This window comes from Buteo buteo, chromosome 25 (genome assembly GCF_964188355.1).
Source record: "Buteo buteo chromosome 25, bButBut1.hap1.1, whole genome shotgun sequence".
NCBI lineage: Eukaryota > Metazoa > Chordata > Aves > Accipitriformes > Accipitridae > Buteo > Buteo buteo.
The window spans coordinates 7,930,915-7,947,426 of record NC_134195.1 but is presented as its reverse complement, the minus strand read 5'-3'; the positions used below and the strand labels follow the sequence as shown (position 1 = coordinate 7,947,426).

The window sequence follows — 16,512 nt, the reverse complement described above, 5'->3', positions numbered from 1 at the left end:
TAATAAAAAAACCTCTTTATTCCCATTAAAAACAGGCAAGTATTATACACAACTGAATAAAACTGATGACAGTGACCAGAAACCTAGTATCACAGCAGCAAGCCAGGGAGCATCTATGGAATGTTTGGGGGGATCGACTGATAGCGTACAGCTTCTGTGGCACGTATGTTATTCTTTTTGCTGATGTGACACTGAAAAGCTGAGACATTATTATGCAAAAGCATAAAGGCAGACCACTGGCAAATTGTGACCCAGAGAACAAGGCAAAGACCAGCTCTGTTTCTTCTTGATAGCTGTGGAATAGATTTGTTGTGTTAGAGGCAAGACTAAAAGAATAGCAGCATTAGATGACAGAAGGTGAAAGAAAAATAAAGCAAATAATAAAAAAAGGATAATGGAATATATCAGCCATCAGGAAAAAGAAACATAGGAGAGAGAAAAAGTTCTAGCAATGAATGTGCTACTAGAATATGGAGCCATATTGTATCACAAGGTGCAGAAAGCGTAAGGCACCTATCAGTCTTGAGGCTGAAAAGATTTTGATGGGACCTGCAAAAGAGGCCACTGCCTGTTCTTCGTGTCAGAATGTACAACTTTGCCAGATTCCTGTTGACAAGAATCAAGAACACTTGTATCAGGAGAAAAAGCAGCAGCAGCTCAGGTGATACCTTCCGCTTTGCAGAGGATGAAGGGAAGACAAGAAAAGATTGACTTTTCCTACTAGCATAGTAGACTAGCATATTCCTTGGAATCCTTAACAACAAGAAAGTTTCAGGGTATCCAACTTCTGGAATTTAAAAATCAATTATTATTTTTTTAGGGAACTATCTTAGTAGCAGGGAAATAGCTTATCGCAGTTCCAACTGGCATGACTAGCTGGAAGGACATTAAACTTGCAAGTCAGGGAAAAAGATCGGGAGAGGATCATACGCCTAATCAGGTATATGACCATACATCACAGAATAAAAGAACATATAGGAGTGACAGGGAAAAGAATACAGCTGTTTGCATCCTTTCCAACCCCAAATCCATCATGCAGAGACACGTAAGATGAACCTAAAATGTTTGTATACTGAACGCTACAATGTTTGTACGCAAGGAGCTTGGAGAACAGAATGCTAGATTTGGGGTTACCAGTAAAGTCTGTGAAATCAGGTATGATGGGATTGACTAAAACACAGCAGAACAGTATTCATGACTAGAATACAGGAATTAAAGGAAATAGATAAGGCTGCTTGTAAAAGAGGACACGTGGCAGTCCAGCTTCAAATGTTTGTGAGGTGGTCAATTAAAGACAGAAAGAAAAAAATTTGCTCAAGACAAAATCAATAGTAAAAAAAAGAAATGACAGTAGAGAGACCTTTGAGAGACAGTATTGAGGGTCTGTTATGAAATCAAGATCAAATTTAGACATGAATTGTGTTAATTAAGATTATGGGGAAGTACAGTGGAGGAATTGTACAGTTGTGTTTTCTCAGCCTGAAAAGTCTCAAATATTCTTAAACCTATAGATTATAAAAGCTGTGCTGGACCAAGTACTTAGAAGAGTTGCTTCCGCGGGTGGACAGCTGGACTCGAGCAGCATCTTCTAGTCTTACATTTTGATGCTTATAAAAAAACTCATTAAAAGCAGTCATATTTGATCACATTTTCTTTGTATGTTTAGTATGAAAGACGTCCACTGTTGTTTCATGACAAGGTCGCAAGTCAAAGTCACAGTATCCAATGCTGAAACGACCCTGCAGAAATTAACAGAATTGACATGGTGAACATAGAACGAGCTCTTCTACAGTATAAGTTAATTAAAAAGATCAAAGCATTCTTACCTGTGGTTTCTTAAAATAATCAAGACCCCTTCCAATCTTAATCATCCATCCATTGTTGAATCTGTTTTAAAAATTCACACATGTGAAAACCATGAATATGTTGAATAAAAAAAAAAGTTATACCCACATGACGCACAAGCTTCTTGTTTCAATATTTCCTAGTGTCACCAATACCTATATGAACCAGGGAAGACACCGTTCTGTATACAGAGACGTCTACTATTATGTTCAGTTAGAACACATGAAACTACAGAGGGCTGATTTTACCAAGTGAGGGCCACTGCCTTCCACTTTGTTAACCACAGCTGTAAGTTAGGGTTTCGTAGTTTGACTTCAAATAACTGGCATTTACTAATTTTTTGTATCACCCACCTAATTTCTCGATCATGTATTGAAGATGAAAATGCAATATTCAGTGTTACTCCATAATTCCTCAGTGATTGTTGTATTTCTTCCAAGCCACTTATCTGTTGACTCCTCCCACTGCCCTGTTAAAAGTAAAAATAATGTGGAAGGTTTGGGTTTTTTTTAAACATATATTCTACTTTTGGTCACTTCTTCCTAAACTCACCAACAAAAGCTTTTTAGTAAAAACTTAAACCCAAAGAAAGTCACTTGGATGAAGGTGGATTTGCACTTTCAAAGACAGGATAAAAAGCAGACAGATTACAGGTACTTGCTAAAGAACGTGGAGGAGGAGGTCACTCTCAGCCCCTTGAAACTAGATATGTGTTACTATTTGAAGCAAAATACATGCAGTGATAGTTTGAGAGGTTTTAGCTCATCAAAGCCTCTAAAATGACAACTATATACAGCTGTTTGAAGAGGGGAAAAAAGGTATCTTAACAGATGTTTTGGTTTTGATATTTTCCACAACAAAGCTTTCACAAAAATATCTTTTCCATTTAAGATCCTGCTTACCAAGAATTTATTAGTTATCAGGAAAGCCTGAATTTATGCAGTTACTTATGTTCAACAATCATATATTTATTTTGCTCTTCGTGTTTTCTGCTGAAGGTGTCAGAGCCTCAGTCTAACAAGTACGGTTAATAATAAATCTGTATTTAAAAATAAATATGTGTGCGCATATATATATTTGCATGTGGTCATATGTTTGAGTTACAGCCTAACTGTGGTGGTACTGCTCAATTTAGGGTTAAACACCATGCACTGTCCTTTAAGGAGGACCATTACTCAATAGTTTCACTATGTAGGTCTGGTTACTTTGTATAAACGATGCAGGGTTTGCCAGCCAGTATACTCTTGAAGAAGCAACTAAAGACTGATAAAAAGGAAACATCCTGCTCCAGAAGGCACCCGATGATTGCCAAAGCAGCATGAACTAGGGGAAAAGTAAAGGCGGCAGGAGGAGATCATGACCACTGACTCAATTCAAGACCTAAAAGACTTACCCCCCCACACTCCTTGAGCATGCAGTGTAGGACACTGTACTTCTAATTCGAAGTGGAGAAAACCTTAGCCCAATAGAAATGGTGGCAGGTAAGTGACTACCAATAATGATTTTGGGGAAGGACTCTGGAAACTAAGTGGGTGAATCTAAAACTGTATCAATTGCTTGCTTGTTTAACTGCAGGGCGTGCTACCTTTGTGGAATTACCACTTAGCACCCATCTTTGTGCAAATACGAAATAAATAATGTCTCTCCTGCGTGTGTGATAATTGGCTCATTGCACACCGGCTAACGAATCCGCTTTTCAGACAACAGTATCACCTGACTACAAGGAAACAGAAACCAAAGAGTAGACACTTACTTCATCATAGGAAGTGAGGAGGTGGATTGTTTTCACTTTGCATGGCCCCTTAACTAGCAGCTCGCAGAATCGCAGAAAGTTATACAACTGCAAAAGTTTTATTTAATTTAGTAATTTGATTTTTTTTTAGTAGTTACATCTGCATCAGTTACACCGAATATCTACTTGCCTGATGAACATGCCTAATGTACGGGTCCTCCACCCAAACTTCAGAAACAATCTCACTAAGGTACTCTTGGAAAAGCTTTTCGTAGCCGAAACCTGTTGCATTTTCCTCTATCCTGATTTGCTTATGGTATTTGCCATCTGAAAAGAAAAGATCGCAGCGTAATTCCCACGTCAACTACCTCACCCACAAAACGTTCACGTAACAACAGGTATTTAAACGCGAAGGGGTACATTGCAGCTCCGTACCTTGTTTCTCTTTTTCAATGTGTTTTTTAATGTCTTCGGCTCTGGTCATGTACTCGGATATTTTCTGCCGGTAACGGTGCTTTTTTGCCTCATCTTTCGTGGCTGTGAATCAAAAGCACGCAGGCCAGTTCTCCTCGAGGCGGGGGGAAGGACGGGGAGCTGAGCCCTGCCTGGACCCCGCTCTCCCGGTGAGGGAGAGACCCCCGGCTCTCCTCTCCCTCCCCGGGAGGCGGCGGGGGACGGGAGCGGGCCCTCGGCGGCAAGCACGGCTCGTCTCTCCTCAGAACCGCCCGCGGCTGGCGGCCTCCGACAGGGCCGGAGGGGGACTGGGGGGGGGCGTGTTTAACGACCAACCGCCTCAACGGCTGTAGCAAACGGCTGCCAGACCGCCCCTCGCCCACCGCCCGGTACCTTTCACCACCTGCAGCAGGAGGTCGATGCCCTCCTGGTAGCACACCAACGACTCCTGGAACCGAGACGCCAGGTCCAGCTCCACCGCCCGCTTCACCGTCTCCGCCCCGGCCCGCTCCAACGCGACGGTGCCATCGCCCCCCGCCCGCGACATGGGGGCCGCGGCGGGGACGGGGACCGGCACGCGGCGGCCACGCCTCCGGCACGGACGCGGGCCAGGCCGGGGGGAAGCTGCGCATGCGCGCCGCCTCACCCGTCGCTAGGGGACTAGAAACCGGGGGGGGGGGGAGCTGGGAGGGGGGGCTGTGTCTCACCGATGTCCTTCCGCCGGCGCGGAACTGAAGTGCCGTGGTGCTGGTGCCCGGCCGGGAGGCTGCGCACCGGAGATGGCGGCCGCGGCGGTCGGAGGCGGGTTGAGGCAGGCGGGCGCTTGGCAGGTGGTGGCGCGGGTTGGGGGTTCGGTTCTGTTCGGTTCGGGCGCGACGCGGCGCTGGCTGTCAGGCGCTCCGCCTGCGGCGGCGGGGGGGCCTTCCCCGTGAAGCGATGAGGGGCGGTGGGGAGCGGCTATGGGGGCCGCCGCTGAGGGGGGGGGGGAAGGAGAAGCGGGGGGGGGCTGGCTTCACCCTGCTGCCAGCTTCGCCCCCTCGCCCGGTCGGCGCTTCCCCTGAGAGGAGAGCGCGGGCGCCCGGTGTCAGCACAGTCTGTTCTTCAACCGCCGAGAGACGTGATAAACGCGGGATATGTGCTCACCCGGCCTGAGCGTGAGTGGCTGTGTAACCCGTTCGCAAGTCTGAAGAGCTGTAAGGAAAGTCCGACGAGTTATGTCCCGATCTCTTTGCAGATGCTGGGGAAGAGGATGGAGGGGATGGCGTCTGCAGTGTGGGCTCGTTGTCTCTTTACCAGGTCGAGAATTCCAGACTCGGTATGTGCTTCAGTAGCTGAGAAAGTGAAAAATAGGTATTAGCCTGCTTAATTCTGTGCTGTCTGTGATATGACAGCTTTCTAGAGACTGTGGGATAAGCGGGTTTATGGTGCGCTGGGTGAAGAACTGGCTGAACGGCAGGGCTCAAAGGGTTATAGTGAATGGGGCTACATCTGGCTGGCGACTGGTTGCCAGTGGTGTTCCTCAGGGTTCAATTCTAGGGCCAGCTCTGTTCAATATCTTTATCAATGATCTGGATGCAAGAGTTGAATGCAACATTAGCAAGTTTGCTGACAATACCAAACTGGGAGGTGCTGCTGACTTTCCTGAGGGACAAGAGGCTTTGCAGAGGGATCCAGATAGACTGGAGCACCGGGCAATCATCAATGGCATGAAATTTAACAAGAACAAATGCTAGATTTTGCACCTGGGACAGAGTAACGCCAGGCACAAGTATAAATTGGGAGAGGAGTGGCTGGAGACCAGCCCTGTGGAAAGGGATCTGGGGGTGCTGGTCGGCAGCAGGCTCAGCATGAGTCAGCGGTGTGCCCTGGCAGCCAAGAGGGCAACTCACACCCTGGGGTGCATCAAACACAGCATGACGAGCTGGTCAAAAGAGGCATTATCCCGCTGTATTCAGCGTTGGTGCAGCCTCACCTGGAGTATTGCGTGCAGTTCTGGGCTCCAGAATTTAAGAAGGATGTTAAAAGTCCTTGAGTGCATCCGGAGGAGGGCATCAAAGCTGGTGAAGGAGCTGGAAGGCATGTCCTATGAGGAGTGGCTGAGGACTTTGGGCTTGTCTGGTTCAGAGAAGAGGAGGCTGAAGGCGACCTCACTGCTCTCTACAGCTTCCTGAGGAGGGGACATGGAGTGGGAGGTGCTGATCCCTTCTCCCTGGGATTCAGTGACAGGACACATGGGAACGGGTCAAAGCTGCGCCAGGGGAGATTCAGACTGGACATTAGGAAGCATATCTTTACCGAGAGGGTGGTCAAACACTGGAGTCAATGTCCCAACCCTGTCAGTGTTTAAGAGGCATTTGGACAGTGCCCTTAACCTGCTTTAACTTTTGGACAGCCCTGAAGTGGTCAGACAGTTAGACTAGATGATTGTTGTAGGTCCCTTCCAACTAAAATAGTCTATTCAATAAATAACTAAAACCAAAGAGATTGGAAGTTTGACTTACATTGTACATTTTTACATTTAAATTTTTAGCTTATATTTTTGCAAGATACCATCTAGTATTAGTTGACTCTTTTCCTTAAAATCATTCTTAAAGCCTTTGGAAAAACTTACTGTTCAGAGGCTAAGTAGAGGTTCTTCAATGAGATGTATGTGAATTAAGTGCTGTGCTGGCATAGTGTTGTCCATGTATTTCTATGCAGTTGTACAGCCAAACTCAAGAGTACAAACGTTTATAAAAGTATGTTTGACTTAATCTTATAAAAGCTAAATTTGAGGTTGCTTGTTGGTGCTTTGACCTTCTGAAAAGAAAGGCAGCTAAACATGTAAGAATTTTTACCACGGTTGAAATATGTTTTAGAAAGTTATTTTGTTAACTATAATAATTCAGATATTTAGGAAGAAACCCTCTGTTTTTGTGAACTTTTTATTCTAGGTATTTCAGCCACAGCCTGGAGATCATGAAAAGTATGGAGGTGACCCTGAGCAGCCCCACAAAATCCATGTTATTACTAGAATAAAAAGTGTAATTGGTCGCCCGTATTGGGAAAAGAAGATAATAAAAGATCTTGGACTGGATAAAGTATGATTGTTGTTCTTCATACTTATTGTGTACATCAGAAATGTGTAAACATAGGGTAGAATTAAGGTGGCGGGTTTTTTTAAGGACCTCAGTTTTGCAGTCACAGAACTCAGATTGCTTTACAGCTGCTATAAAATAAATGTAATTGAGAAATCGATGATGCAGTTAAGAGGTGAGAAGAACATTAATGGCAAATGCCCATTTGGTGGGAATTCAGAATACCACTGTATGGTATTTCTGTGCCTGCCTGAGGAGAACCTTACCTTGAGAATTCTGCTAAAATAATAAAAATAGATTTGTAAATTCATTGAGTTCAATTTTCACTATGGTTCATATTATTCAGATATTGCAGGTAGGCAAATTAGACTCATTTATTATTGAAAATGCTTCCAAATCAAATGATAAATTTTCAAACAGACTCTTAAGAGTTTGTGCCAAAGATGTGTGTATCCAAATTTTTCAGGCCAATTGCACGTTGTGCAAAAATTTGTCTAGTCAGTGTTATATTGCAGAGAAACAATGTTTGCTTGATCAATTTAATATCTAACTGAAGCAAGCAGTCTTATTCCTAAACTACTGTATTTACACTTAGAGTATTTTTAATAGTTGGAAGATATATGAATATACTGATAATATAATGGGAATAAATCTGGATTTGTCATTTTAATGGAATCAAGAGTTTGATCAAGTTTTGATTTTGTATTTTTATGTATGTTCTTGATGCATAATTTTTCTCTAAATCTTATATTTGCAAATACGGTTTGTAGTTTTACTGATAGTGTGAAAACTTCAGTGAACAGAGATTTGGGGTTTGGCAATGCATTTGTAAAACCTATTCTATCCTTTATATAGGCGCATCAGCCAAGACTGCACAAAAATATCCCTTCTGTGAATTCCAGGCTGAAAGTTGTTAAACACCTGATAAGGTTTGTTAACTTTTTTTTAATTTGGAATACTTAATGTAACTCTCTTCTAGTCATAGGACTTCACTAAGCAAACTCTTTTGCCTGTAGAATACAGCCACTGAAACTGCCTTATGGGTTGCCAACAGAAGAGGAAATGTCAGACACCTTTCTTACGAGCAACGGAGAGCTTGTCATTAAACGGCATCTGAAACCTGTGAAGCAGAAAGAAATTAAGTCATAAGGTGTGCTGGTTGGATTTATATTTTATAAAATAAATAATTTAACTCCCAAGTTAAGAGTTTGTTTATGAAATGTAAGCTTACTTCTTACTGTGTCTGGTGTGAGTAACGGAGGTGACACTGATGCTTAAAGAAGGATTACATGTGTACAAATATAAAATTCAGTGTTGGTCATGTTTGCCTGAAATATTAAATGAATGATAGGCTTTCTGTCCTTGTGTTTTAATTTTGTGGCTACATTACTGCAGTTTATGGCTAGCTATTGGAAAACTTTATAAAAGTCAAATAAGCAGAGAAGTAAGTAGACTAGATCTAACTAATGATAATGAGGACGTTTCCCAGCTAACAGCAAAGGTTTACAGTGGTGGTGCATGATGTCACCTTCGCTGCGCAAAGGAAGGAACTGGAATTGAAAAGCTCTCTGTTTACCAGTTACACAAGAATTGACTGGCTATCCACCAAGAGTGTCGTTTGATTGAGGCAGGCATTTGGGTGACTTACCTTGGTCATCCAGATCTCACGCTTGTTCCTTAGCCAACAGTCTGGTCTCCTCTGTAACTTAAAAAGTACCTGAACTCTCCATTTGGGAATAACAGAAGGAGTGATTCACATCTTGGTAGGTTGTATAATTTTTTTTTCAGGAAACATGCTATCTTGCTTCATACGTATTTCTTGATCCTAAATCATGTTTAAACACTACTATGTTTAATAGTAATAGCCTAAGAGCTGCAGTCTGTGTGAAGGTTGATGCTTTTCCTGTTATAAAATTGCAGACTTTAGAAATCTGGAGATCCGGAAGCATACCTCTTTAATGCAAGTTAGTAATTACGGGCTGCAAGTTTATAAAATAATACCTTTTACTGAAAGATCTTGAATAGCACTGTGTGCATATTTTTATTTACAGTTTTAAGAATTGTGGCCAAAGTTAGGAAGCTGCTGCTGTATCAAATGATAAAGTAGTTTTCATTCCCGTGAGCATAAATTCCGTAGTTTACTACAGTGTGAGCCTCTCCCACACTAGACACGCTCTAGAGGAGTTAATGACTCTATGTTGTGAGAAGATCAGAGGGATACAATTGCTGAAAATGACTGTTTATCCTTTCTGCATGCTTGCAGAGAAGAGTAAACACCAGTAGGAGTTCAAAGGAATAGAGATAACAGTAAAAGGACATAAAAGCTGGAAGCACTGTGTGCAGAGGAAAAAGAAGGATAGGCTGTGGTAGTGGCATTGAAGAGTGTAATGGTTCCTTCGGACAGGCTGAAGGCAGAAACGCAAAATTGGGCTAAAAAACTCAATTTTCTCAACAAGCTGCAGGCTGTAGTGGGAATGACGCAGAAAATACTGGTGTCAGTCTGAAGTATATAGAATAGCAAGGAAAAAGTGAAGCAGATAAATGAATGTTGCTTTTCTTCCCTCCCTCCTTCCTTCCAGTATCTGCATAGCATCTTGCACTGCAGTGAGTTTAACTGCAGTCTCTCTGTGGTGTTGATCATGTTCCCACAGGGAGGTACTCAGGACAAGCTGAAATTTCAGCCCCTTTGAAAGACGTGTGTAGTGCATCCAAGCTATAGGGCATGCTTAAAAGGATGGCACAACTACTAGGGCCCAGAAAATTAGGCAAGTGGGTCTTGTTGCTGAGGGATAGCCAATACAAGACTAGTACCAGGATTGGTGGCCCGGAGCACCATAGCCAAGATCACTCAGCCTTACCAAGCACGTTCAGGATTTGCATCCACAGCACTACAGCATGGTGAATCTCAAACACAGGGAGTGCTGCCGGTTCTGTCATAGACAGCATGTATGTGAATATCGATCTTCTATTCATTACACTATACAGATGCTACAACCTTCGAAAGTACTGCAGTGTAAACTGGAAAGAATGTGTTAATGAACAAACTTGCTTGGTACCGTGCACAATTTAAAAGTGTGTGATAAACTACCTAAGTTAGAGCAGAGCTAACAACTACTCCCCAAATATAGAGAATGGAAAATGCTTTAGATAGTATATGTTATTTCTGGGTAAGATTTAGCTACAAGAGCTGTTTACAGCTGTCTTCAATTGAAAAGCTGGCAGTTTTAATGAAAAAGGAAATTGTATTTTCTTAAAATCTTTAATACATGTGTAAATTTGGATGTTTCTGAAATTGTATTTCCTCCAAGGTCACAACTGTCATACAGTCAAATCCGCTATCCTAAACCTTCTCTGTGTAGGGCATACGTTCTCTAAAGATTTCCTCTCAGGTCTAAGACCTGAACCAACAGGGTGCACAAACATGGTGTGTGTCCACATACTTTCATTAATGCAGCATTGTAAATGCTTCATGTAAATCTTCATGAAGCACAGGTAAGAGATGCTGCCAGGGAACAAACAGGCTGCCTTAAGATGATAGCAAAATTCAGGTTGGAAGGTACCTTACAGGTCCCTAGTCCAACCTCCTGCTCAATGCAAGGCCAGCGCTGAGGTCAGACCAGGTTGCTCAGGACTTTGTCCAGCTGGGTCTTGAAAACCTCTGAGGACAGGGGCAGGGCAGCCTGCTCTGCTGCCGGGCTGTCCTCACGGGGAACGGTTATATGTAGAATACAGTCTTGTATCCCATCTCAACCTTTCCTCTTTCAGTTTATGCCTGTTGTCACTTCTCTTCCCACCTTGTGCTACCAGGAGGAGCCAGCCTGGCTCCATCTCCTCAGTTATCCCTCACAGGTAGGTACTGTGAGGCTGCTGTTAGGTCCACCTGAAGCTATCCCTTCTCATGGGGCAAGCACTCTAGCCCCAGCCACCTTGGTGGCTCTCTGCTCTACTTAATTGGCCTTTCCTGGGTCAGGGGGCCCAAAACGACACTACTCTAGATGTGGTCTAACAAGTGCTTAGTAGAGGTGTGTAATCCCTTCCCTCGGTCAAGCTGTGCTTCTGGTCATACAGCCCAGGGTACCCTTAGCTGCCTTTTCTGGCTCATGTTGAGCTTGCTTCTTGGGGAGGAACCATTTGCTGTGTCTACCTGCAGTGGCATTTAAAGTATATTCAAACAAATCTTTGGCACAATATGTGGTAGCAATGTGGAAATGTACTGTTTTAAGAATAAATTTATTTCTGTGCTATTGTTCTGTTGCAGGTTCACTTACTGTTTCAGATTTGGTAATTAATACTGTCGTGTGAGTAGATCAATACAATTCTAATAATAGCATCGGGATATATTTAATCACAGGTACAAAATACTAGCTATAAAAAAATGCACCATATTTAAAACAACCAACCAACCCCCCTGTGCTCTTTGTTATTTCTCCTTTAGCCCCAAGTGATAACACTTGAGGGTTCTTTTAAACCACTTTAAACTACTTGCTTTTCTCCTGTGTCTTGAAATGGCTGAATAGACCCAACAACTCTGAAGCTAAGGTTCCCCAAAAGCTTTACTATGTGATTGATTAAAAGGATCTGTTTATTGTGCATGAACTTGCATCAGATTTTACAAACTACATGCCACTTTAAAAACATGATGAAATGTGCATATTCTTACTCCAGACCCTGCACTGAAGATAATATATAGCTTCAATAGAAGTATTCATTACAGCAGCTTGAGTTTTACAGATTGTTGCAACTGTAAAGGCTTAAAATGTAGTATGAAGGGCAAAAAAAAGTCAAGGATAGCTTAGTATTTTTGCTCTTGTCACAATAAACAGCCGCTTTGGGGTCACACCACCAAAGTTAAGAGCAAGTATTCTGAAAGGATATGATACACTGTGATACACTCTTCCAGTAGATTAAACATATGCAATATTTATTGCAAATGCTCAATTCCAAAATTGCAAGTTGTTAAAAACCAATTTTGTACTGCTGTTAGACATATGTATTGACAGATAAAAATCTAAGGCAGATAAAATCTTGTTAAGCAGTGTTACAACTTTCTTGCAGCATTAATCTGCTGCTTGAGAAACTGCAAGCACAGATGAAAACTGCTAGAATATTCTCATGAAGTGACATAAAAAATAAATGGCAAAAGATAGGTTGCAGTTTGGATTATTAGCAGTGTTACCTTTTAAAGTGATTTTTTTAGCCTTAGCTGAAAAAAAAATATTGAAAGCTTGCACTAGTTTCTGGCTTTATTGCCCTCCCCCATTCTTACTCCTTCTGGGGGAGAAATCCAGAATTTTTTTAATTAGAAGCAAAGTACACAACCAGTGACTCAAATCTAATCATCACTTGGGTATCTCAGTATCCATTTCTCTTATAAAACTTGGCTCTTGCAACCACATCATTGGCATAGTCATTGTGGGTTGTGCCAATATCCATCCTATCATAGCTCTGGACGTTGTTAGCTCCCGCATTATAGGCTGAGATCCCACCTGAAATGCGAGTGAAAGACACACATAAACAGAGGTGATACTTCATCAGTAAATAAGCAAATAAAAATCACAATTTAAATGCATTGCTTTATTTTGTAGCTCTCTTTTCACGAGTACCGTTGGCCATAGTATTACCGTTTCCAGCTATTTTTGTCACTGAGGCGTTCCTTTTCTGTTTTAACTTTGTGAAGAAATCATAATTTCCTCCTTTACATCCGGACTTGGTGATCATTGTCCCCTTGCTGTATTTTGCTAATGTTAACATCTTCAGTTGTATGACTGTTTCCTTTTGTGCGTATTCCTTCATGCCTACCCACATTAATAACCTCAGGCATATTTGTGTTGTAGTTAGAATAAAGGGACCCAACCACAACTGCTTCAGCTGTAATCGGTGCTCAAGAATACGTTTCCTCCAGAGAGGACCATACGTTTTCAAAATTAATGTGTTCCTTCTTCAGAGTTGCCAGGATAGTAGCTCTTTGTAGGTGGGTATAGAAACACAAAACAAATGAAATGGAGAAGGTGGGGAAAAACCCACCCTTACTCCTTGCGACTGAAAAATGTCATTATATTTGCCAAGTTTTCCAAAAGCCTGCTAGAAAGCTAACCAACTCTTATTCCTCTATTCCTTTCAGTGAGTATTAAGGAATATTATTCCACACCTCAATAAAACAGAGGGACTGGAATGTGTTCAATTTTCTGAAGTGCTCGGTTTCACAGCGTTATTGCGCTTGACTTATATATGTGTGAAGTGTTTTAAAGCTGACAAAACTCTACCTTTGAGCTGCTGTTCCTTTGTCCAACTTGGGAATTTCCTCTGGATTTCCTTTATCATCCCACATAAAATCTCCGTGCCTTGTGCTAAGTGCTCTTCACTGTCCCATGACCCGACAATCTTATGGTACCGTTTGTCAACCTGAAAGTGAGACAGCAGTATCAGCACACCAGAAACCCCGCTATTTATCCAGAGCTCTTCATTGCTTACAGGCTGCTTTTATTCATTTTGATCTTTAATCTCATGGTTTACCTCTTTTGTAATTGTGTAGAGAGAAAGCAAGCTCAGCTCAAAGTGCAGGCGAAGCTCACAGATGTGTGAATAGCAGACTATCGGGGCACTGAAGAGGAATGCCTGCCCCACCTCCTTGTCTGTCAGAGCCTTAAAAACCCAACACAGCTGCTGCTGTAAAGGTGACAGGGTGCAGAAAGTGGGTTTACTGCTGTTCAAGCTTTTCCAGCTGTAAGGTGACTGCCCCTCTCCTCCCCAGCTGCATCAAGGGTGGGAAAACCCCTTTTTTTTTCCTACGGATCTCCCCTTGATCTCTGCCCCAGTTCTGCTCTCCTTCTCCTTCTCCTTCTCCTTCTCCTCCACCTCTTCTCCATGGGGTAGTAAAGCGCAAGTCTGAGGGGGCTGGAGCTGTTACAAAAGCAGATCCCAATGCATGCAGCAAATGTTTAGGGATTGTATGGATAAGCATACAACTTGGCAAACAAGTGAGACGTGAATGTAGGCGTGAATAATGAAGCAAGATCCCCCACTAGCCAGGCCCCTGTGGTGCATAAATGCTAATTAACCTGACTGTATGTAGCTGCAGCCTACAGGCCTCCGTGCTTAGTTAAAAAAAAAAATGCTTTTTGAAACAAGATTTATTGTCTAAAGTATGAAATAGGAATAACTAATCTCTTCATTCCCAAGAGCGCGCTGGGAAGCAGGCAGTGGTTTCACAGTGCAAAAGCAGTCTGCTCATGCCCTGACACTGACCGGAGTCCTTCCCTGGTGCTGGGAGCTGACAGCTGGGTCAGCGTTGGCTTTATTCTGGCCAAAGAGTTGGCTGAAAAGGTTTAGGGGGCTGCCTTTCAATGGGGACCTTGCTACTCTTCTGAATTTCTGCTTCAAAAGAAGGATGAGGTTTGTGTTTTTAAGAAGATTGACCATACCTGCATTAAACCAAATGCATTTCCATGGTCACCCCAGCCATCCTTCAGCACTGTCCCAGCATGCGACTCTCGAGAGATAATACCAGCAATCACAGCTGGATCAACACACTTGCGGTTGCCAGCTTGTGTAATCTTGGCTTGGTATTTCTCCATGTTCTTCAAATCTTTTTCTGCAATCTTCTCTGAGGCAGGAACTCCTACAACACAATGTGCGTGACTTTTCCTTTCATTTTTAAAATCAGAAATGAATTGTTCTAACAGTCATTATGACTGAGCTGACTTTTTGAATCCTTCTGAATCTGTTTAGAGACAAGCAATGATAGAATTGACCAATTTTGCTGAAGGGTAAGTGCCCTAGAAATCAATACACAGATGATATAAAAGATATTTTTTCAAATACAGGGGGCAGTTCTCTAGTGTGCAGACTAAAAGGCAGGTCTTGTTTTAAATCTAAGCCTTTGGGTGGATTAGTCCCAGATTTAGTTTCTTTTAATTTAGGACTACACTGAGGAAATATTCAGAAACTTAGATCATGAGGGAAATCCTCTTAAGGGAGAGAGAAAAGCAGGCTCGATGGCAGGTGTTGGATGCACCCGGCAGACCTTGCATTTTCTCTGTGATGGTCTTGAATATCATCTCAAAGGCAACTCTATTCCCAACATAAACTTACATGCCCAAGTAGGATCTTTGTTGGTTGTGGAAAAATCTGCTCACATGGCAATGACGGACAGCCAGAGACTGGGATCTGTAATAGGCATGAGCTTGTGCATGGATGTAAAGGGAGATGAACAACTGAATTAGTGCCTACCTGCATAGCTCAGACCTTCTGGTTTCGCAGTTGCCTCCGAAGCTCCAGTTGTGTCAACATTCAGTATATTCCCGTAACGGTCCAAACAGCCTATGAGCAGTATTTACAACCAGATGTCAGGCCAGCGTAGTGTGTGATGCATGCCGTTGAAATGTTTTCAGATCCGTGACTGAAACCCATGGCATCATTTTGATACTAGTGCAGGCATTTGTGCTAGCAGATGCAGTCATGGTATCGCATGCGCTGGAAGGGATTACCTCTCAGTCACACTATCATAAAGCCACAGTGTAGCTTGTGAGGTGAACTAGCTTGTACACAATTCATCTCCTCAAATTTTAGCTTGCCTAAAACTTAGCTGTCTAGACTAATCTTGTGACTTGGGCTGCCCACATAGCCAATGGAGAAAGGCACCTCCAAAAGGTGTTTTTTCTATTCCAAAAAAAAAAAAAAAAAATCTGTGAGAATTAAAAGAAATCCTACCACTTACTGGCTCCAGCTTGCTTTTCCATAGCTACTGTCAACAAGAAAAATCGAAGTGAAACATCCTTCAAATTCATTACAATTTCTCTGACTTGCAGTTTGCAATTTATCTGCATTTATCTGTTGTCTAAACACACCGTTGCAGAAGGGAAAACATGCAAACAGCAACTGAGAGGAACAATGCTAACCCGAGCCTAGCAGTTAATGGAAAAAAGACTTTGGTACAGTGAATTATTTACAAGAATATCAGACAAACATCACAGACCTGACATGTTTGCTGCAGGATGTCTCCCCACTTTCTCGCTGCACTTTGTAGAGGCAAACGGGCTTTTTATCTGCTGATGGCGTGTTAGAGCAGCTGACTCAGTGCACTTCCCACATGTCACTGGTATTACGGGAAACAGGAATGCCTGACAACTTCTTGTGTGTCCACCCAAACACAACAGGGTTTCTGCTCTGCAGCACAAACGCAATGACGATTTTAAAAATTAAATACCTGTTAATTTAATTTAAAACCCCCGTTGCTAACAGTTTGGAACTAGGAGGAGCCTCGTCTGAAAACAACCACCCACCTTCAGTTTTTGGAAGCAATAATGTGCTGACAATGGGGAAACAGGAACCTGCGCTTTTGGTTGTAATAAAGTTTTTGCAGGCAAAGATCCAGCAACAATAACGTGACACAGAGCTGCAACCGCT

The 16,512-nt window shown here is 42.6% G+C and overlaps 3 protein-coding genes across 4 annotated transcripts; 1 reads left to right on the top strand and 2 right to left on the bottom strand.

The window, feature by feature from the left end:
• On the bottom strand, positions 1-4,643 carry MITD1 (microtubule interacting and trafficking domain containing 1). The gene is made up of 7 exons (XM_075057624.1): positions 4,424-4,643; positions 4,013-4,114; positions 3,768-3,904; positions 3,599-3,685; positions 2,199-2,314; positions 1,827-1,887; positions 1-1,739 (listed from the first exon to the last, which is right to left on the bottom strand). Exons 1-7 carry the CDS (start codon positions 4,575-4,577, stop codon positions 1,644-1,646), a joined length of 753 nt encoding a protein of 250 aa, XP_074913725.1. The 5' UTR covers positions 4,578-4,643; the 3' UTR covers positions 1-1,643.
• A 138-nt stretch (positions 4,644-4,781) lies between these two features.
• Positions 4,782-8,280, top strand: MRPL30 (mitochondrial ribosomal protein L30). 2 transcript variants are annotated; one of them, XM_075057383.1, is made up of 5 exons: positions 4,782-4,860; positions 5,265-5,345; positions 6,964-7,110; positions 7,963-8,036; positions 8,124-8,280. In XM_075057383.1, exons 1-5 carry the CDS (start codon positions 4,810-4,812, stop codon positions 8,254-8,256), a joined length of 486 nt encoding a protein of 161 aa, XP_074913484.1. In that variant the 5' UTR covers positions 4,782-4,809; the 3' UTR covers positions 8,257-8,280. The 2 variants fall into 2 exon arrangements, with proteins under 2 accessions (XP_074913484.1, XP_074913485.1); XM_075057384.1 differs by lacking the exon at positions 4,782-4,860 and adding an exon at positions 5,149-5,184.
• A 3,102-nt stretch (positions 8,281-11,382) lies between these two features.
• Positions 11,383-16,293, bottom strand: LOC142044681 (lysozyme g-like). The gene is made up of 5 exons (XM_075057382.1): positions 16,082-16,293; positions 15,337-15,426; positions 14,529-14,725; positions 13,371-13,509; positions 11,383-12,593 (listed from the first exon to the last, which is right to left on the bottom strand). Exons 1-5 carry the CDS (start codon positions 16,086-16,088, stop codon positions 12,460-12,462), a joined length of 567 nt encoding a protein of 188 aa, XP_074913483.1. The 5' UTR covers positions 16,089-16,293; the 3' UTR covers positions 11,383-12,459.
• Positions 16,294-16,512: the final 219 nt, after the last annotated feature.